This window comes from Callospermophilus lateralis, chromosome 13 (genome assembly GCF_048772815.1).
Source record: "Callospermophilus lateralis isolate mCalLat2 chromosome 13, mCalLat2.hap1, whole genome shotgun sequence".
NCBI lineage: Eukaryota > Metazoa > Chordata > Mammalia > Rodentia > Sciuridae > Callospermophilus > Callospermophilus lateralis.
Window position 1 is genome coordinate 75292458 of NC_135317.1, and position 22251 is coordinate 75314708.

General features: G+C 48.2%; 1 protein-coding gene across 1 annotated transcript; it reads left to right on the forward strand.

Annotated features, from left to right (window-relative positions):
• Window positions 1-4967: 4967 nt before the first annotated feature.
• On the forward strand, window positions 4968-13654 carry Fcamr (Fc alpha and mu receptor). Its single transcript, XM_076872918.2, has 8 exons — window positions 4968-5016; window positions 6353-6496; window positions 9000-9338; window positions 10481-11194; window positions 11239-11877; window positions 11921-11996; window positions 12621-12739; window positions 13316-13654. Exons 1-8 carry the CDS (start codon window positions 4983-4985, stop codon window positions 13495-13497), a joined length of 2247 nt encoding a protein of 748 aa, XP_076729033.1. The 5' UTR covers window positions 4968-4982; the 3' UTR covers window positions 13498-13654.
• The last annotated feature ends 8597 nt before the right edge of the window (window positions 13655-22251 follow it).

The window sequence follows — 22251 nt, forward strand, 5'->3', positions numbered from 1 at the left end:
ACACCTGCTTCCTCTTGCTATAAACTAAGTTAATAATATTATCAGTTTATGTTTTCTGATAATTTACTACTTGCTAGGCATTTTGAGTTACATGGATTGCATTTGTGTCACATAATATCTTTATGAGGTAGATATTATTATTTCCTGCTTAACAGATTAAGAAACAAGATTTAAAGAGAATAAGTAACCTGACCCTATCACTTTCCCATACAAACTTGGCAAGAAGGGAAAGTAACTCCAGAGTCTGTGAGATCCAAAATGGTATGATACTGCTCCCTAAGGAGCTGAGAGGGGAAAATATAGACAGGTATAAGCTACCTTTCTACCACCTGCTTGAGAGTATCATTAAGTTCTGGAGATGAGCCTCTGAAGACAGGGTTAGCATGTAGTTCTTTAGGTTGTGCACTGCTCAAGGGTATTGTTCTGAAGGGAGGCCTTTCACATTTTAGATGTCTTCTAACATATGTGGGGTTGAAGATCTGGGACTCTAGGACTGGAGCTGCTGACCAAGTCCTGAGATAGCAGTCACCAGTACACACACATGCACAAAACTGCCTTATCTCATACTCTGAGTATTCCTTGAGGTTGTCTCTTTTCTTCTCCAACAGCTTTCAGTGACTCCGTTGCTACCTATTTTCAAGCCCGGAATGGGGCGTGCTGCCATGGACAGTTATAATCATGTACTATCTGAATCAATTTTCAGGGAAGAAAGGGCCTTTTTCATTGGCCCAGGGACATTAGAGGTCCTGGTGAGGGTCTTTAACTACAATCCACAGCACCTCCATTCCTTGAAGCCCCCTATCTGTCAAGTTTGGGGGCTATGCCAGTTCAAGGCCAACAGAGTTAGGAAGATCATATCTTTTACAAAGAAAAGAACCCCCATAAACTTTTTTCCAGAGGGGAATACTGGGTGTTTTTTTAGGTGTGTCATCCATTTGGATAAGCCACACTTGCCCTTGTCCTCTTCCTAAGAAGACTGTCTCCTTTACTGCATTGGTGTTTTTTTGTCCAAGACGTGGATTAATAACCCCCAGGCCATGGGGTCGAACGGCAGTCAGTGACCAAACTGCTCACATGGCTTCTCCTGGGGAGTAGACGGAGGGGCCAGGTCAGCTGGAGGGCACAGCTGCCAGATGGCAGGGGAATTCCTCTCCTGAGTTTTAAAGTGTCCCTCGTCTCCCACATGGGTTGTCACATCACTTACTCTGGAGATCCTGAGCGGGTCAGATAAAAAGTCTGGGACCCCATGCTGGAGGGGACACAGAGAAGGGAGAATGCAGATCCGGACAGTTTCCCTGAAGCTCCCATTACCAGCCCTGGAAAAGTTGTGCAGGAGTAAGTAAGGACAGCAAGGACCCGAATTGGCCTTGATGTGAGTGGCCAAGGTGAGTGGCAGAGCTGTCCTGTGTACCCCAGTCTTCTAGCACCAGCTCTAGCTTCTGCCAACACACCGTGCTGCCTTCTCTTTCTCCAGGTATAAAAAAACACCTAGAAGACCTGCAAACGCCAACGCTTCCTACGGCTACAAAGAAAAGTCCAAGCAAATCTTGCTTCTGTCCTGATATGGATGGAGAAGCCCCAAGGAAGCCTAGAGAACAAAAGGTGAGATGAGATTTTCTCCTGGAGATGGGGGTCTTGCCCTGAACATGGGTGTCACACATACTCCCAAGTGCCTTTCCCAGAGCAGCAGGTGGGCTCCTTCCAGCATCTCCCTCCTACTCTTCTGCTAGGCCCCAGCAGAGCACATGGTTCCTTAAAAACCTGTGGGAAACACACCAGTAAGCATTAGAAACCAGCAGCATGGGGATCACAGCGGCAAAACTCTTCTTTTATAGTTGCAAGGAATGCAGCATTAGTCAAGGTCAAGACCAAGGTCATTGCATCAGCCTCAGCCAGAACAGAACCTCCTGAATCCGAGTCCTGTGCTCTTCCCTGTGTACCACACTAGCCCTGCCCTTCTTGTCTGCTTGGGGTTGGGGTAGAAAAGAAGTAGGGCTCAGGAGTAGTCGGGAACCAGGGAGGCAATCACCAGCCTGAGCAGGAGATGAAGTGGCCTTGTTGCCCAGTAGGAGGACCAGAGGGTTCCCCCACAGGGCCTTAACCCCCAAAGCACAGCGAGCCTTCAGGCCAGGCCACTGAACTGGAGCTCCCTGTTCAGGAAGAAAGGATTCCTGAAGGTCATTGGTGGGGAAGGTAACTTGGAAGCATTCCGTTGAATGATATCCTCCCTGGCCCCAATCAAGGCTGATAACCCTCTGGAGCCATTTTATCTCACACTGTGCTTCCTCATTGCCCCAGGGAGGCAGATTTCACCCCTGAAGCCCAGAGATCGCTGCACCATGGGCTTCAGGGGAACTGGGCACCACAGGGCAGAGACTTTGGCCTCAGTGTGTGCTGGGTTAGGACTTAGCACTAAAGAAAAATTAGCCTGGGGAAATCTGGGTGCTGTCCCCAGAGGTAGCCTGGACTTGGTGAATATTAATCAAATTAAGGATTAGATGCAGGTGCACCCTGGGAGGGCAGGAAGCTGGGTGAGGCAGGGAGAGACTAGGACTGCCATGGCGGGACCTGAGATAGGGGACTCACTGAAGGCAAGGGTCTGGGGTGTGAGGAGCCTGGAGACTTTTCAGAATCTGGCCACTCTTGGGGCAGCCAATAGGGCAGCCAAAGGCCTTGGTGAAGGTGACTGGGAAGCCATGCAGGTGACAAGCTGCAGCTACAGGCCCACCCTACAGGCTCTGTCTAGGCTTTTCTCTTCTCCTCTCCGCTGTTTTCCCTTCTCCTTTCACCTCCTACCCTTCCTCTCCTCTTTTTTCTTTTTTCTTTTTTCCTCTTCTTTTTTCTTTTCCTTCCTTCCCCTTTTCTCCTCCTTTCAATTGCCCCCTTGCATAGCCTTTGTCCCAAACTGGCCAATGGCTTCATGTGGGTAGTCTAGTTGCAGGTCAAACCATTGGCTGTGAATATCTTTTTTTTTTTTTTTTTTAAGATTTTGAATTTTTTTATTTAGTTGTAGATGACACAGTACCTTTATTTTATTTATTTATTTTTATGTGGTGCTGAGGATAGAACCCAGTGCCTCACACATGCTAGGCAAGCCCTCTTCCACTGAGCCACAACCCCAGCCCAAGAGCACCTTCTCAATATCAGTGAAGAAGTGTTAGAGCAGAAAGGGACAGACAGGGGCCAACTATAGGTCCCAGGAACTGCAGGCAGTAGACAGGATTTAAAAAGCAGATTTTTAATTAATCAAATGTATCCACAAATACCCTGGAGAATACAAAAGAAGTATAACGTAAAATCTCTCTTTTCAATCTGCAAGCAGTAGAAGGCCATTGAGTGGTAGCCTTTATAGTGCCATTAAGAGTGGTGGGTCTACCTAGATGCCCTTCAATAGATGAATGGATAAAAAAATGTGGCATTTATACACAATGGAGTATTACTCTGCATTAAAAAATGACAAAATCATAGAATTTGGAGGGAAATGGATGGCATTAGAGCAGATTATGCTAAGTGAAGCTAGCCAATCCCTTAAAAACAAATGCCAAATGTCTTCTTTGATATAAGGAGAGTAACTAAGAACAGAGTAGGGACGAAGAGCATGAGAAAAAGATTAACATTAAACAGGGATGAGAGGTGGGAGGGAAAGGGAGAGAGAAGGGAAATTGCATGTAAATGGAAGGAGACCCTCAGGGGTATACAAAATTACATACAAGAGGAAGTGAGGGGAAAGGGGGAAAAATATAAGGGGGAGAAATTACAGTAGAGGGGGTAGAGAGAGAAGAGGGGAGGGGAGGGGGAGGGGGGATAGTAGAGGATAGGAAAGGCAGCAGAATACAACAGACACTAGTATGGCAATATGTAAATCAATAGATGTGCAACTGATGTGATTCTGCAATGTGTATACAGGGTAAAAATGGGAGTTCATATCCCACTTGAATCAAAGTGTGAAATATGATATATCAAGAAGTATGTAATGTTTTAAACAACCAACAATAAAAATTAATTAAAAAAAAGAAACAAAAAAAATACAACTTCATAAAGGAAAAAAAAAGAGTGGTGGGTTCTTGTGCACAAGAGCTGTGCATTGCACACCTACCTGTGCCCAATCGTGTTTCAGAGCCTGAAGGTAGAGGAATGAGGTAGCCCTGCTCCTAGGTGCTCCCCAGGCAATGGGAGAGACCAGAACAGGGAGATCCCTGTAGACCAGGGGGCAGAGAGGGTCTTCTAGAAGCTGTGAAGGAGAAATACAGTGGCACCCTAGTGCCGACAGCAGCTTGGCCTGAGGTTTAACCTTTAGCTCCTTCTTACTGTATGTACACTTGCAGTGAAGGAGACTATCCCTGAAGGAACCAATTCCCCTTCTGCAAGGAAGAATGCAAGAGCCAAGGGGAATTCTCTACACCCCAGGCGCAGTGCACGCCACCTACCCGCACTCCTAGCTATGTTGCACAATGACCCCACACAGATTCCCTCATTCCCATGAGAAGGGGTGACTCTGTCCTCCCACTCCTGAGCATGCATATTTTGGCGGGGGGGGGGGGCGGGCATGGAGCCCTGAGACTACTTTTTCCAAGGCCCTGCCATTCCAACTAAGGTCCAACTTCAAGCATGCGCCCTTTCCACTCTACGCGCTCCATCCAAATTCACAGCTCGGCATCAGCAAGTGGGTGCTGGAGCTGGTCTTCTAGAGACAGAGTTCCGTCTCTTCTGAATACACAGAGCTAAAGGTAAGGGACACTTCACTGTGGTGCCAGTGACCCATGTGCGTGCTCAGGAGTGTGAGGACAGAGTCAATCAGGGCAGTCCTTGTCTTGCTCTTGGATATACCCACCCCAGCCCCTTCTCTGAGCCAACAGAGGTCCCAAAGGCAGAAGGTGCTCATCCCCGGGGCTGCTCACCCAGCTTCCCATTTGCCTCCCCTCAGGCCTCTTTCCATTTACAGTGTTTTTTTGCAGGTCATCCACCAGGGGGCAGGATGGAAAATGCCCCTCCTCCTTGTACTGTGCCTGCTACAAGGTGAGTCCCAAACACAGTCCAGATTAAGGGCTTAACCAGACCCGAGCCTTTCAGGCTGCAGAGATTCTTGGAGGGCAGCACAGTGGATTTCTGCACAGTTGAGGCACATCCATGGCTTTCTGTCCTGGGGCCTTGGGCCATGCAGTGGAGCCCGGGAGTGGTCAGATCTGGGCTGGGGAAATGAGAGAGGTGAGCGCTCCTGCGGCAGGACTTGGGACATTTGCTCTGCTACTCATTGTTCTGGTACTCTGCTCTCTTTCCTTTGAGCTGGTGACCCAAAGTGAGCTCCACTTTCAAGATAAAAGTTCCAGGGTGTACACAAGACAGAAATATAGTGAGGCTTCTTTACCACTCATTCTATAAGCTCCAAAGTGCAGGGCCCAGCACTAAGGACATAAAAATGAAGACACTTCCCTCCTCTTCAAAGCTGAGGGTCTGAATAAAAGTCATCTGGATTCATTTACTTACTTGTTTTACTCTTACTTGTGAAGGTCTGACTACGTGCCAGGCACTGGGGACAGAGAAATGAGACGGGATCCCTGCCCTACAGATCCCTGCAGGCTCATGTGGTGAGGCTGACCAGCTTTATGTCGGGTTCAGATAATAAATGTCCCTATCTCCTCCAGTGGCATCTGGATTTTATGGTAATGGGGAGCCACTGAGGACTACACATGTGCCTAGAATGTCTACTACCTAAAATCTACTTCCAAGTGGAAGCTTAGAAATTAATTAGTAAATGAATGGAAATGCTATGATAATACCAAAAAGGATAAACCATGTCTGGCTTACCAACAAATCAAAGTATTAATGAATCAAAGGCAGCCCATATTTGACTAAGTATTCTCTGTATTATATAATCACACCACCTCCTTATTTTAATATCCCACTGTTTCCTTTAATTTTTTTTCAATAAAAGCAGGCTTCCACTGCCCCCAACCAAGCAGGATCATGATTTTTCTGCTAACATAGTGAAAAGTTAGAAATTAGTTGCTAAGTGTCAAGTGTTCTAGCTGTCATCATTTTGAGTGTCCAGCTAAATATTTTGATCAGTGCCTTAATCTGTGTTCAGAGATTTACCCTTTATCCCCCCCCCCTCCCAGCAAAGCCCTGCAGACCAGAAATGGGGTGTGGTTGCTGCCTTCCTCTCTTCCCTGACACTTGGGATCCCGGTGGGGTCAGAGCAATGGGAGAGAGGAGAGGCCTGAGGACTGGCAGCTCTTAACTGATGGGATTGCCAGGTCGGGGTTCAGAGCTGGCTGCTCTTCCCACCTCTTCCTTTTGTGGGTCACTTTGTGGACACTTGGAGCTGATGGTTCAGCTCCCTCCCTTTGCCCAGGTTCTTCTTTGACCCCTTCACACAGAGGACCCCATCTCAGATGGCTGCAGGACAACTTTCTCCCCTCTGGCACCCACCTCTGCATCATGGAAACATTCTTGTCTTCCTCACCCCTCTGCTGGCAAGAGGAGAGTTCCTTGGCAGGTACAGCCCCTGCTCTCCCTTTGTTCTGCCATAGACCTTTGTAACACCAAGTCTGGCTCAAGTCTCTCCAACTGCAGGCCCCACTCAGCCCTCCCTAAGAGAGGCCATAGCAACAGGTAATGATGGGTGGGTGAGAGCCAGGAGCACCCACCCGCACCAAGGGCAAAGAATTGGTGTCAGAGCCGTCAGGTGGTAGCACATAGATCCTAAAGTGATAGCCCATTCTTTAATTCTCACAGGTGATATTCTCACAGATAACTAATATAAAACTCCCCAAATAACCCCTTAATCATAATATAAAACCAAGAGCTACTGATCAGTAAGCAACCACATGAGTTCTTCAGGTATTGGTTCTTTACTTACAAATTAATTTGAAAAAATGTGCATTGCAAGAGTTGATGAAGGATTCTCAATCGGTTTTCTACTGCTAAGTCAGACCTCCCCCGTCTGCTGATTAATGGAACAGTGCTCCTCTCATGTGTGCCACGTGTAGATCAGGAGAATTCCTGAACGCTTTATCAAAGCATCATTGCTGGTCCTTGTTTGTAATAGTGAAGAGTGTTACCTTTAATAATAAGTTACCATTTAATGTTGTCATCTGCATCATGGTTGGGTAGACTGTTTAGTAAAATTTACAGTGAGCATTAATACAATATAGCTTGTATGACCTCTACTCTTCTTGTGATTAGACCTAAGCACACATAATAGAGTCAGCTCATGTACAGGGACCCAGTACTTGGCTTAATTTATTGCTGTGACCATCTAGAAATTCTTAGTAACTTTCGAACAAGGGGTTTTGCAGTTTAATTTTGCACTGAGACCCACAAATTATTTAGCTGTTCCTGGCAATAGAATATTAAACAGAACTTTCTTGGCTTCAGAGACCCTAAGGACATAGAACAAATTGCCAGGTACCCATATGCTAAAGCAAATGCTGAGCCTCCTTGCAGGACTGCAGAAACAGAATGTACACCTGCTTCCAGTGATAGCCCACCATACAGCCATCCAAGCCAAAGAACACTCCTCAGAGGGCAGAGGAGCTGTTTTGGAAAGAGTTGCCAGTGTGCTGGGTCCCTTTCACCTGCTATGTCCCCAGTTTAAGCCAATTAAGAGAAGGAACTTCTAGAAAGCCATCCATATGTCCCAGATTTCTTTTGGCAACAGGACAAAGGTGTGCTTACTGTGACCAAATGGGCCTTCATTGAAAGGTCTACCCAGAGGACACTGTGACCACAAAAGGAGGGGCAGATGGCCAAAAGTCATAGGGTGGTTGCCAGTATCCAAAAAAAGGTTAGCTGAGGAAAAGCTGGTCTCACAAGGAGGGATCAACCACCAAAGCCACCAAAAAGATATCTGAGTGGCAAAAAAAAAAAAAAGAGTGAGAGAGAGAGAGTAAGAGAGACAGACAGACAGACAGACAGTTTTGGACATTTGCCATGTGCAGAAAGAACTAAGGGAAGATGATGCCTGTCTCTTTCACCTGTCCCCTCTCTTCTGTGCCCAACCATGGAGAGGCCACAGAGAGCAGGTTTGAATAGAGGAAGGAGGGAGCAAAACAAGGGACCCCAATTTGTCCCCCTCCTCCATGGTAGGCCTCTAAGCCCCGTTGGAAGAAAGGAAAACTTTGACTTCATGAGACTGGGCATTGCAGTCTTTTATTGTACTGGGCTGGATATGTCATTTCACACTAGATTGGACTTTTATTACCCAAGACAGAAAATTAAAGCTACTAGACAATGACTACTATACCTGAGATTTTATCAAGGAGCAAAGAAATCCACAGAGATAGTACAAAGAGGCAGCAAGAGAAAGAATAAACTTTGTTTCTGCTAACACCTTATCAAATTAAAGTCACTCAGCAACCGTTACACTGTGGTTCGCCTAGAAATTCCCTTTAGGCTTATTGCCAAAGGCGACCTTCACGGTACACTCTTCTGTCCTTTCACAATGGCACTTGGTCATTCCTGCTTGTACAGAGAAGTAGCCAGTGTGAAAAATTCTGCAGCTGTAATCCAGAGAGGTACCCACCAAGCAGAGCATGATTCCTGTGTTTCAGGGCACACTCTCCTTTTAGAGAAAAAGCACACTGATATTTTCTCACCATTTCTTATCTTTGCATTGCATGCAAATGGGACCCCTGTGTCAGGTGCTGCCCCAGCCCTCTTAGATGAGCTTAGATGGCATCTTTTCAAACATCTGTCCTGGAGCGCATGGAATGAACCCAGGTGGACTGGTTAAGGAGACCTAGCATGTGATCAGTGTTAGCTAAGCAGTGAGTAAGATTCTCACTGTGTTTTCATCTTCCAGCTGGGGCCTTGAGTATAGCTGCATTCCACATCTTGGGGTGACTCCTGCTTCCCCAATGGCTAAGCTCTTCCATTTCTGTACTGATTCGGCTCCACTTTCACTGTGATCTATTTTAGTAGCATTTGGGCTTAAAATTCCCCCAACAGTGACTCTCCCCACCCTCTTCCTCCCCTCTGATTTTTTTCTCTGCCTGCAGCTGCAAATACATTGAAGGGCCCGAAGCTGGTAGCTGGGAAACCTGGGGGAGCTGTCACCATCCAGTGCCATTACACCCCCTCATCAGCCAACAGGCACCAGAGGAAGTACTGGTGCCGTCTGCAGCTGCCAACAAGGATCTGCCACACAATTGTGTCCAGCAACCACTACACTCACCGTGACTACCAGGGTCGTGTGACTCTAGCAGACTTCCCACAAAGCAGCTTGTTTGTGGTGAGGCTGTCCCAACTGTCCCTGCATGATGTGGGCCAGTACCGTTGTGGCATTGGAGACAGAAACAACAGGCTGTTCTTGAACATGAATCTGACCGTCTCTGCAGGTATGAGATGATTGAGGAGCCTCATGTGGTGAAGGCTGAGCTAGGAAGGAGCAAGAGAAGATCCAGGCACAGCGAGCGAGGCTTAAACCTTTGGAAAACGCTGAGGAAAGATTAGGCAGGTCAAGACTCTCAGAGGTAGCCTTTCATTTCAGAAGGAACTTGCCTTCAGAAAGAAGGTAGATGGCTGAGCGCGGTGGTACACACCTGTATCCCAGAAGCTTAGGAGGCTAAGGCAGGAGGATCGCAAGTTCAAAGCCAACCTCAGCAACTTAGCAAGGCTCTAAGAAACTTAGCAAGAACCTGTCTCTAAATAAAATACAAAAAAGGGCTGGGGATGTGGCTCACCCCTGCGTTCAACAACAATAAAAAAAAAAAAAAAGGTAAATATTAGGAAAAACCTTTCAATCGAATGCACATGAGCTCTCCCTCCTTATCCCTGACCCCTGCCCCAATGCTGTGGAACATATATATGGAGATGGTTCTGAGCAGGCGGTGAATTAGAAAATGTGGCTTCTTGGGGTCCTGAGACTTCAGTGTTCAGACATGCAAAAGGGGCCAGCACTATAGAGGAACTGTGACAGGCAGGACAGAAGAACTAGGACTGGGCTCTCCTGTGACAGACCCTTGCTGAGCCTCTCAGCAGGCATTTGACAGCTCCCAAGCCCAGACCTCTGTGGCAGGTTCCAGAGTGAGAGGGAGGACCTGGAGACCATGAGAGCCACTCTGTGCTAGAGGCCGCAGGTCAGGAGCGCCAGCAAGGAGAGCAGATGTGGTTCCTGGGCAGCTGCTCTCCACCCATCTGCTGTGCCTGCTGCTCTGCAGGAGCCTGTGTTTCTTTTTTCCTTTTCTGAAGAGCAGTACCTAATGGGCTGTGCACTTCTGCGGTAAGGGCAGCACCTGGAATGTGGGCAGCTGGATAGAGAATATGTGTGCCTGGGAGAAGGAGCTAGGAATTTGCAAGGGTCTAAAGGATACATCTGGGATTCCCACCTCTCTATTGTATCCAACATATGGGTCAAAGACTGCACCTCTGAGTGAGGCTGCATGCTGTTTAGCAAATATTTTAAACCCAATGATCTTTGCTAAATCTAGTTGGTGCCCTGGATAGCCTCCCCATGTGTCCCTCTCTGCTGTTCACACAGGTCCTTCTGAAACCATCCCCACAGCCACTTCAGCTGCTGGTGAGCTAGTCACGACATCCTTTGGGACAGGATCTCCAGCATCCAACAGATGGACCCCAGGAACCACCCATACTCTAGGACAGGGGATAGAATGGGACAGAGTTACTTCAACTTCAGGAACCAGCAAAATCACAGCTCCAGCAAAGGGAAGACAAACCCCTGCTACAGCCTGGGAAGAAGCTCTGGAGACAGGCAGTGGGGTGGAGGGTTCCATCAAGGCAACAGTCCCTGCTCCAGAGAGTCCAGCTTCAAAACACAGAAGTGTGTCCAAAACAACAGAAGGTGTTCAGGAGTGGGGCACCCATAGCTTAGTCACGAACACACCTAGGGCCAGCGAGAGTGGGAAGGAGATGACTACTGAGGCTGATAGGGCAGGGCAGGAAACAGACAGGGTCAGGACGGAGCCAGATGCAGCCAGGAGAACCACAGGAACCATGAGGCCATCAGCCCCAGTCTCAGAACAGCTGGCCCAGGAAACCCTCCGAGAAGCAACACCTGTTTCTAAGCAACAAGCCCTGGGCTCCACTGAGGGAGCAACCCCACCTACAGGCATGTGGACCTTGGACACCATGAGCACAGAGACAGCATCTGTGGAAGGAAGCACTTATGGAGACCTACACAGCACTGTGGGAGACAGGGGTCACCAAGCAACGCCAAGTCAGGCTCCAGCAACGGGTCCCCAAGCAACGCCAAGTCAGACCCCTGCAATGCCAACTCAGGCCCCAGTAACAGGTCCCCAAGCAATGCTAAGTCAGACCCCAGTAACAGGTCCCCAAGCAATGCCAAGTCAGACCCCTGCAACAGGTCCCCAAGCTATGCCAAGTCAGGCCCCAACGGGTCTTCAAGCAACGCCAAGTCAGACCCCTGCAATGCCAACTCAGGCCCCAGTAACAGGTCCCCAAGCAACACCAAGTCAGACCCCTGCAACAGGTCCCCAAGCAACGCCAAGTCAGACCCCAGTAACAGGTCCCCAAGCAATGCCAAGTCAGACCCCTGCAACAGGTCCCCAAGCTATGCCAAGTCAGGCCCCAACGGGTCTTCAAGCAACGCCAAGTCAGACCCCTGCAATGCCAACTCAGGCCCCAGTAACAGGTCCCCAAGCAACGCTAAGTCAGACCCCTGCAACAGGTTCCCAAGCAACACCAAGTCAGACCCCTGCAACAGGTCCCCAAGCAATGCCAAGTCAGACCCCAGTAACAGGTCCCCAAGCAACACCAAGTCAGACCCCTGCAACAGGTCCCCAAGCAATGCCAAGTCAGACCCCAGTAACACGTCCCCAAGCAACGCCAAGTCAGACCCCTGCAACAGGTCCCCAAGCAACGCCAAGTCAGACCCCTGCAATGCCAACTCAGGCCCCAGTAACAGGTCCCCAAGCAACACCAAGTCAGATCCCTGCAACAGGTCCCCAAGCAACGCCAAGTCAGAACCCGGCAACAGGCCCCCTAAAGTCCCCTGGCATGGAGTCCTCCATGAAGAGGTGAGCCCCAGGCCCTTCCTCTGATTTTGACCCCATGTCTCCCGATCCTGGCATGTCCCTCTCCCTCTTCTTTCTTCTCTCCCTTTTGTACCTGCAAGACAGTAAAGGGCAGGGGACAGTAAAGGGCAGGGGACAGAAGCATCAACACCCTCCCCCACTCAGGGTCCTTGCAAGACCCTGGTGAGAGGGCTACCTGAATATGTTCCCATGGCTTGCAGGCAAAATCTAAATGTTAGAACATTCTATCGAATGTTTAGGTTGGAAACTTCTAGAACTTTTTTTTTAAAGATGAGGAACAGGAGTTCCAGAGAGGGGAAGTGACTTGCCAAAGCCACAAGGAAAGATTGTGGCAGAGCCAAATGCCAAGCCCAGAGTCCTTCCTCCCAATTGCCTCATTTCTCACTAGGGAACACAGTGCAGCCACACACAGGAGGGTGGAATTCCGCAAAGGATTTGGGGTTTGAGACTTAAAGGCAGCAACCCCATCTCTGCTCCTAACCAGCCATGGGAACTGGGCCCACCAGCCAGCCTTGTTTTCTCTATCTGTAAAATGAGGGGCATGGGCCCTTTAACGCTCTGTCCTCTCTAACCCCTCTTCTCTTGTCCTCTTCCCATCCCCTCCAGTGCTTTTCCAGAGGTGGAGAGCAGCTTTCGGATCCTGACTCCAGTCTGCACTGTGCTAGCCCCATTTCTGATTGTGGCTCTGGTCCTATTGCAAAGGAAGCTCCGAGGAAATGGACCATGTAAGTTGAGTTGAGTGGTCCCGAAGATAGGTAGAGGGTACTGGCCCCTGCTCCCCTCCCACATAACCTCAGGCCTGGGTCAGTTTAGAGTCGTAGCCAGGCTTTTGGATGTAGAGCTAAATTCTAGTTTGAATCATCTGCGGCATCACAGAGCCCAAGGAGAAGCTCTTTGGAGATTGGCAGGACCTCTGCTAACAGAGGCATAAGCAACCCCAAGGGCAGAGGGCAGGAGCACAGGGCCCAGCCATGGGCCAAACTGCATGTCCACCCTCCTGCCTGGCCTACTGATATTCTCACTGCCATGTGCCAAGTTTAAATACTCCTAAAGTGAGTGTTTTGGGTGTATAGACCTGGTGAAGAAAGGGTGAGATTTTCTGGGAGCAAGCAGGGAGGCTGAAATTCTCAAAGCCAGGCCCCCAAAGGCCTGGCCTAATTTCTGTTGTCCTAAGGAATTCAGTTGCTAAGTTTGGGGAAATTCTTAGAAACTTGTGGTGGGTTGAGAAAGTCCGTGAGGAATCCAATTAATTCAGTGCTGGTCACTCCAGAATCCTCACAGCCTGCTCTGTGTCTTTGCAGCTCAGGAGACAGAAAAAACACCCAGGGTCACCCTGATTCAGATGACACATTTCCTGGAGTCAACCCTTTCGCCAGCTCATCTGCCTCAGGAGGAGAGAAAGACACTGCAGGGTGACTCTCCTACCCAAGCAGGTCCAACGGCCCCAGAAAGGGACCCAGGACTCTCAGGAATGGAAAAATAAATGGCTCAGTGCCATGGAAGGAGGACCAAGACCAAGCATGTCCATGACCTTAGTCCCTGGTGTCCACTTGGGGAAGCAGCAGCTGACAGTCTCAGGCCTAGAAGGTGAAGCCTTCTCCACAGCCAAAGGTAGCCAAATGACCCAAGGAAGGCTCAAGAAAGGACCTATTAGACACCGGAAGAGGTCACCTAGGAAAACTGTGGAATTCCAACTCCAGCATGTTTAAAAATGTAAGAGGCTTCCAACCAATATGGAGGATGACAACTTCTCTACCATCACCCCAGCCCTCTCTGGGTGCCCCCTTGTCTGTTAGTCTGCAGTCTGCTGCTCACATGTAAGTCTACTCAAGCATGCCAGGTCCTGTCTGTTCATGCCCAGTCTAAACTGCTTTACGGCAGTAACTGTGTTTTATCCATCTATGTCCCAAGAGAATTTTCAACTCAGTGGGCTCCCCCATAAATATCTGTGACTGGCTGAGGGAAGAGAGGGGCTAGGTGGCCTCTGAGGAGACACCCAGGCCAGCACTCTGAATCTCCCTGTGTCTCCATCACTTCATTTGGGAGTCCCCTAAATGTCCCTATTGGTAGGTAGTTTCTACAAGGAGACCAAAGGGAAGAAAATCCACCCCTCCACTCACAGCCTTTCTTTGGGTCCATTCTCATTATGTCATGGATCTTCTCACTCAGCCAAGACTTTCTGGAATTTCCTAAATTCGTGGAGGCAGAAAATATTTTTTAGTAAATTTTTATCTTTATAAAGCTCCTCTTGTTCAACTTCTTATAAGTCCTTGATATCACAGACTGTTGGCAAAGCTGGAAAATGGTGTTGGGGGACAGGGTAGAAGACGAAAGAGGAATTTTATGTGGATTCCGCCTGATAACCATGTTACCTCGTGTCTGTTGGGGAACTTTTGCTCCACCCTGGATCCCACTGTCTTTTTAGGAATCACATCTGCTCTTTTCCTGCCCCTCATGCGCTAGCAACATCAAGTTGAGAACTGTCAAGTAGACATTTTCAGAAGGCTCTGCCTCCTAAGCTGTCAGCAGCGTCAGAAATCCCTCAGCAGTACCTCCTCATACCTGGTCCAGGACCAAAGAAACCAAAGAGATGCAGTTTTCATTGTTTGTGAGAGAGAAGTAGCAAGTTCAGGCATTTAACCGAATGGAACCATAGAATTTCCAAGCTAATAAATCCTAAAGATTTAGTCTAAACCCCTCAGCTTAGAAGTGAGGAAACTGAGGCCTGGTCACGGAGTTACCTGTTTCAAGTCACTCAGTGATGGATAGCAAAGTGAGGACTAGTAGAGAACTCGTGCCCTTGGCCTAGTGCCTTTTCCCCATTGCTAAGTGATAGAAGAAAGAAAACTAGTCACCCAAAGACCACAGTCATCCCTCTACCTTTCATGCCTGCTTTCTTGGGGATCTTCCTGAAGAACCTATAAGAGAGACAGGCAGACACCATCATTCCCTTCAATCAGTGAGAAAGCAGGCTCTGACAGGTGCATCATTCAACCAAGGCCACCTGACTCACTGGTGGCAGGGATGGGTCAAGAAGTCAGGCTGTTCTTTATATCTAAACAGCATTTTCTGGGGGGAGCTACAGAACACCAGCTTCTCGGGATGTTAACAGGTGCTAAGGAAAAGATTTAGCAGTTCAAAGAAGTTTGGGAAATATTAAGTTAAAGAACAACAGATTCTTTTATGCAGGAATTCTCAGAGCCTTTTGTATACCTTATTTGCACATTGCAAATAGTTTTGAGGGTGGGACATTATGTGTGTTGAACTCTTGTTCAGTGAAGCAATCTCACCGAACTGGACTTCCTCAGATCACTTGTAGGGAAGACCAGAGCACTGAACCAGGGGTCCGTTGACTTTTTCTGTAAAAAAAACAAACAAACAAACAAACCAAGACATTAAATATTTTAGCCTTTGCAGGCTCTGCAGTCCCTGTGCAGCCGCTCAGTTCTTCCTGAGTAGCACCAAAGCAGCCAGAGGCAACACAGAAGCCAATGACCACAGCTAGGTTCCTACGAAACCTATTCACAGAAACAGAAGGCAGACTACATTTGGCCTTTGAACTATAATTTGCCAACCCCTGCACTAGGCCATTAAATCACCCGAGACTCTCCTGGCCTCTCTCTGATCTGATCCTCATGAAGAGCTTCCTGGCCACCCGCTCCTTCCTTCCTCTGAACAGCTTTGGTACTTTCTCTCTGGAATTGAGCAGCTAGAATGTCCTGTTCGGCTACCTATCTTCAGGGTAGGAGGGGACCCGTCCAGCCAGCAAGTTGGCCAAGTGAGTGGAGCCAGGAGAATGTCCAGGAGTAAGAGTGTTCTAGAGAGCTGAGTGCACCAGGGGAAGGTGCCAGTACAAGCTCAAAGAAAGAGCCAGTGGAGAGCCAAGGTTAATGTCAGGGCCAGGAGTTTTGAGGAGACAGAGATAAGATCTGAGGACAGTATAGAGGGAAGGAAGCGGGGTAGCCCCAAGTGTTCACAGCTCTCTTTTATGGCTCAACTGATGAGTGGCTGGGTCAGGAGTGTCTCTTAAAGGGCTTGAAACAGAATACACAGAGCAAGCCAGCTATACCAGTAGATATATGGTCAGAGATTTTATCTTTTTATTTCATATTACCTCCCTGGTAGCACAATGTCCTCACCACTGAGACAAGGGGCAGGGAAACCACTTGGCTATAAACAGGGAGACCTCCATATGGATATCTAGTACAGAGTGCAGGAAAGCCACTGATTGTCATAGGATCAAGCAGCTTCCTGGGTCAAGGCACAGCTCTCTGGCACTCCCTTCCTCCTGCTTATTAGCTCTGCTGCTGCTCGTTCCTGTGTCTCTACACAGCACCTTCTGTCACATTTGCTGTGACATTTCTGAAAGGAAGGTGTGTTGGTTCCCATTTTACAGATGAGAAAACTGAGGCCCGGAAAAATTAAATAGTTACACTACCAGGGAAAGGGCAAGCTGAAACTTGAACACAAGGTCTACCTCCACTCCTCCTTGATTGCTGTGCCATCTGCCTCTCTCCTCATTTGAATTTACAGACTGTTCATCTGCTCAGGTCTCTTCCTGCTTAGAGTTCCAAAGGCTTGTTTCTCTCTTTTAGCTTGTCCTCACTAAGTAGCTTATTCTTGTCCTGGCCTACTGAAGCATAAAAAAAAAAAGTTCTGAGAGCTAAAAATTCAGGCACCAGCCCTGGGGTGCTTGCTGGCATTTCTACAAGTAGAATTCAGATTTGAAATGATCCATAGGAGTATCCATCTAAGGTTACTCAAGGCAAATGCTTGACCCTAAGCCAACTTCTCACTGTCCTCTGCTGACACTTTGGGGGATGCTTCTCCTCCTTCAATGGCCAGTATGGTCTGAGAAAAGCAGAATCTGCTCACCAGCAGCCTCGGTCACACAGAGAAGAAGGTGCCGTCACAGAGAGATCTATCACGCATTTCAACCAAGTAGACATGGCATATTTGGTTATGTCCCTTTGGTGCACAGATACAGGGCTGAGAACTTGGCAAACGTGGACTGGAGAATGGAGACTGCACTGAAGGAAATGGACTTTCTCTGGTCACCCTGCTATCCATTCTTCATTAAGTGACACAACTTGGCTTACAGGCACCGGCCCTCCCAGGCTAGCCTGCTCCCTTCACTGACTGCAAGAATATGAGCTTTCACCCATTGCCACTCTTCACAGGGCCAGCTGAAACCAAGGTGGACCACAGAGACGTGCCAGCCCTATAGGACCCCACCTATATACCTCTGGAGGCATGTGGAACTTCCAGTAGTGAGTCACCGGACCAGCGGCCACCGTTTGCCTCCTGGTCCCACTAAAGACACACGTTCACCGATTAGGATCTGGACTCCTATTTTTATGTTCTGCCTTTTTCAACCTCTGGCCTAGTTTTCACTCCCCATGTATTTGCCTGCTGTGTCTAGAACCACCAGTTCTGCTCTCAGCATGGAGGTCAAACAAAGGCCACTTCTCTCCCTGAATTTCAAATTCCTACCTCCCCAACCCTGAGTATTTTAGAGAGGAGGGAGAAAGCCAGGGCTACCAAGTCCAAAGTGTTTTCCAAGTTGCCATAAAGATGTTGCAATTCACTTGTGACAAGAGTTCAGAAATAGGGCATCAAAGAGTTTGCTTCTTTAGGGCCTGGCATGGGAAGGGCTGTCCGCTTAGCAAATGCAACTGGACTGGGCTTTCCATTGGCCAGCTCTCTCCTCACCCACCACCACCAGTGTAGTACAGACAAGTAGAAGTTACTTGCAGTATATACACCAGGAAGAAAGGGACTCCCCATCTACAGATGGAAACACTGAGGCTTAGATGGGCACAGGCTGCAGGGGATAACATGGACAGTTTTCCAGTGGCTACCTGCCAGGCAGACCTTGGGCTGAAGGCCAGACTCAGACCAGGAACAAGGAAACAGTCAGACTTTTGGGGGGGACTCCAGTGGCTTATGAGAGAGGCTGGGCCCTGTTACCTGACACTTACCTATTGACTTTGGATGTCTACTCCAAAAACTTTTTCCTCCTTCTGCTCCTCCCTAGCCAGGGTGTGGAAAGGGCAGGAGAGTGGTTTGTTAACTTCAGAAGACGTTTGCTCATTTGTCCCTGCCACTCGGAACCAGAGAATAAAGTTTCCTTGGAACTCAGCAACCAACCCCCAAAGGGGAACCAGGAGATCTTTTGGGCCACAGCCAACTTTCCATTTCTAGGCTTTTCGGTGCTCAGCTTTGCTGCTCCCTGGGCCTCACAGCCTCCTCAGGGCAAGATGGACCCAGTCCCCGAGGCACAGCCTTTGCCTTCACCCCTCTTCCAGTCAGAATGAGAAAGGGAACTGACAATCCTTCCACCCTACAGGCCCCAGAAGGAGTATTGTTTCCACTCTGTGGTTGGGAGTCAACTGAGCTAGGAAAATAATTGAGAGGCTAAACATCTGGGCAGTGACACAGCGAGCAGTCAAGGAAAAGGAGGTGATCTGGGCATTCATTTGGGAGAAAGAAAAGATCAGAGTTTCACTTGCATGTGTTTGACCGGTAGGTCCAACACTATTCAAAGATTGGAGTCACTAACCTGCCAATAGCCTTCCTCGCTTCTTTCACCCTCTCCCTGCACCCCACCTAGTTTGCCATCCTTTGATTATTCTCTCAGGGGCAAGATTCTACCAGATTGTAGATGTCGTGCCCTGAGCTCCTAAGGAATGACCCTGGAAAGCCACTCTACTATCTATCACCCAATAGTCAGGCCTGTAGGGAGTCTTTTTACAAATAGTTCTCTCCCATCCTGCACCTGCTCCAAAACAGAAAGACTCATTCCGGGAAAAGGTTGGGGCCTTCAAGCATAAGTCCGGGTTCAGAAACTCTCGAAACACTTGTCCAAGCCAAACCTGCTAGACTAGTCCAGCCCTGGCTCTCCCAGCAGGCTTCCAAGCAGTGGCCATACTTGCCAGCCAGCAGGAAGAACAACAGTCCCCCTTCCATGCTTTTCTCCCCCAACACAAAAGGCAGAACTGGAATAAGAAGAATAAATGCTGTGCTTCTGCCCATGCACAACATGGGTCAGGAAATACTCTACAATTATCTGTTGACAGGGGTAGGTGGTCACTGTGGTATGACTAATTCTAAGCAGCCAATATCCTCTAAAATGGTAGAGAGGATGCTCTTTGGGGCTTGGGCTGATTCTCTGTCACATGCCATTTTTCAGTGATTAATACTAATGTGACTCCATATTCTAGGCTGCAGAGGGACTGCTGGATTATAGGGCTGACTGGCCCTGGATTAAACATTGACTCCAGACAAGGGTTAAACATTGACCCAACTAAAGACCCGCAGATAGGAGCAGAGAACTGGTAGCAAACAGCGTTTCATCTGTTCATTCTTATCTCATTTGACTGGCAAAAGCCACACTCATAAGTACCATTCAAACAGAGGCAGGCCAGATGGACAGTGGAGACAGGAGAAGGGCTGTAGGCTCGGGGCTCCCCTCCTCTGTTGGTGATAGGGTCCATCCATGGTCTTCGAGCAACAAGCTAATCATGACAGCCTGAGGGCTGCATCTGTGTGTGTCTGGGAGCTTGGCCCTCTCCAGTCTTCTCTGGATAGTGTAAATGGAAATCCCCTACTATCTGTTGAAACCCTAGTGCAAAAGATTCTACCTAAGAGCAAAGGCTTTGGGAAGTGGAGGAAAATGACCAATGCTGGAAGATCTCGGTTATAGAGCCATCTATGGCATTCCCTCACCATGCATGCTGGGCAAGTCGTTGCACTTCTCTGCCCTCTAATCCCCATCATTCACTGGGGAATCGCTCTCAGTTCTGGAAGGCTATGCTGTCCTATTTATTCGATGTTGAATCATAAGCACCAGTTAAATTCCCATCCCTGAGCATATTATACCTAATCTTTATAACATCCTTATGGAGTTAGGATAATTAGGCCCAAGGTCCATGGCTCGCAGATGGCAGAGCTTGGATGTGAACCAGGCAGCCTAGGTGCAGAGCCCAGACCCTTTCCACAAGGCTGTGCAGCCTGTGCATGCTAGCTGCCTCCTGGCTACTGGGGCTCCCTCATAGTGTTGTATGCGGGTGACGATCCTTCGCTAGACTATGTGAACTTATCACTAATCTCCCTGGACTTTTAATTGGTTGTGATCAGAATAGATGCTTTTGGTAGGCTGAACATTTCCCTCCTTTCCCCAGACTGTAACATCTATATCCTAATCCCAGGAATCTGAAAATGTGTACTGACTGGGACAAAGTGTCTTTGTAGATGGGATTAAGTTCAGGATCTTGAGATGAGAACATCATCCTGGATTATCAGATAATATATTATCAGATAATATAATATTATTATATTTCTCATGTCATCATGAGTATCTTCATAAGAGAGAGGCAGAAATATATCAAAGACTCACAGAAGGCAATGTGACCATGAAGGCAGACATTGGTGTGGTGCAGCTACATACCAAGGAATGCCAGCAGCAGCTAGAAGCTAGAAGAAGGAAGGAAAGAATTGTCCCCTAGAACCTCTATGGTGGCCCTGTTGACACTTTTGATTTCAGATTTCAAGCCTCCAAGACTAAGGGGGAATATGTTTTTGTAGACTTAAGTCACTAAAGTCATAATCATTTGTTACAACAGCCACAAGAAACTAATACAGTGCTCAATGAAAACACAGACTCCTAAAACTAGAAGGGCCTTGGGAACCATTTGGCCCTATTCTCTCATTTTAATATGTGAAAAGCCTGCAGACCTAAAAGAGGAAGGGATTTGGCAAAGATCACTCAGCAAGTTAGAGGCAGAACTAGGATCAGGACACCCGTGTGCTGACCCCAGACCGGTCTCTCTGCACCTCCCCGCACACTGACTCAGGCCAGCTCCCAGAGTCATGCAAAGCAAACGAGAAGCTACTCTTCTTATATGTTTTCTCTATTTTTAATTTAAAAAGAGGAAGGGGTGGTTTGAACAGACAAAGAGATCCAAGTTTTGGAAAGCATGATCACCACCAGGGGTGTCATTATCAAGTTGGGCAGTTGAACCCTCTTGGCTGGTCCCTCCTCCCCCGGGGCTGGATACAGGGCCACCAGGTTCCAGGTAGGAAAACCACAGCAGTGTGGAAGGGGAAGCTAGTGACTTCAATCACGCTACCAGTGTGTCGCTGAGCTCTAAATAGGTCACAAGACTGACTTCTTGGGTTCTACGGTTCACTTTCCCCTGTCCCTTAGCTGGATCCATGGGATAGGTGGGCTTTGGGTATGTGGGAGTATGTGGTGTATATATCTGTGTGTATCTGTGCCCATGGCTAAAACGGTTTTGGATGCCACTGGGAACATGTACCAGAACATGATCTGGTAAGCTACCCACCATCATGGAAAAACAGAATAGGGTGGGAAATCTGCCCCCTCCTCCAGGCAGCATGAGAAACAACGATGTAATGGACACTCTTCCCTCCCTCCCACAAGCCTTTGCCCATCAAGTTCTATGCCGGTTTCTCTTGCCAGCCCAGACAACTAGACGCAAGTTATTCCCTGCGTTGGGAGAAGCAGATTACTGAGAAACAAGGAAGCGTGCCCTACAAATACCTTGACTATTGAGCTCAAACAAAGAGAGGTCTAAGAAAACTTTTGAAAGGAGTTGTCATCTGCCAGTAGCAGGCTTGTCCTGTCACTGTCCCTAAACATCTCCATCACCCTTTACATCCCCCCCACCCCAGATATCCACCTTGGAACTGGGGGAGGAGGAAAATTGCTAAAAAAAAAAAAAAAAAAGGCAGGAAGAGAATTTAGGCGTTGATGTGTGTGCTCCCTACTACCACCATGGAACTGAGTCCAGGTTGCTGTAGAAAAGAAGAAATTAACAATGATGGACCTGCAGATGAATTTGGAAATTCCAGAGCCAAGAGGACCTGCACCTAGTCTGTCCTCTGTGGAACTTTGGTGGCCCACAATCTTGTTAATATAATTGCACCCACAATTATATGGGAACACTGGGACACAGAAGGTTACAGAGTGTGACATTGCTGCATGGGATCTCCTGAGGGCCTCAAAAAGAGGCAGATCAGAGCCCAGCACCGAGGTGCCTGTCACCCCAGCTACTTAGGAGGGAGAGAAGGGAGACGGAAAGGAAGGAAAATTCAGAGACTGAATTTTAAACCTGGAATGAAGGGACTAAGGTACTGAATAAGACCGCGTTTGCCTGAAAGTCACTGTGCAACTTTTTTTTTTTTCCTTCACATCAGCCAGGTTATGGGTTTA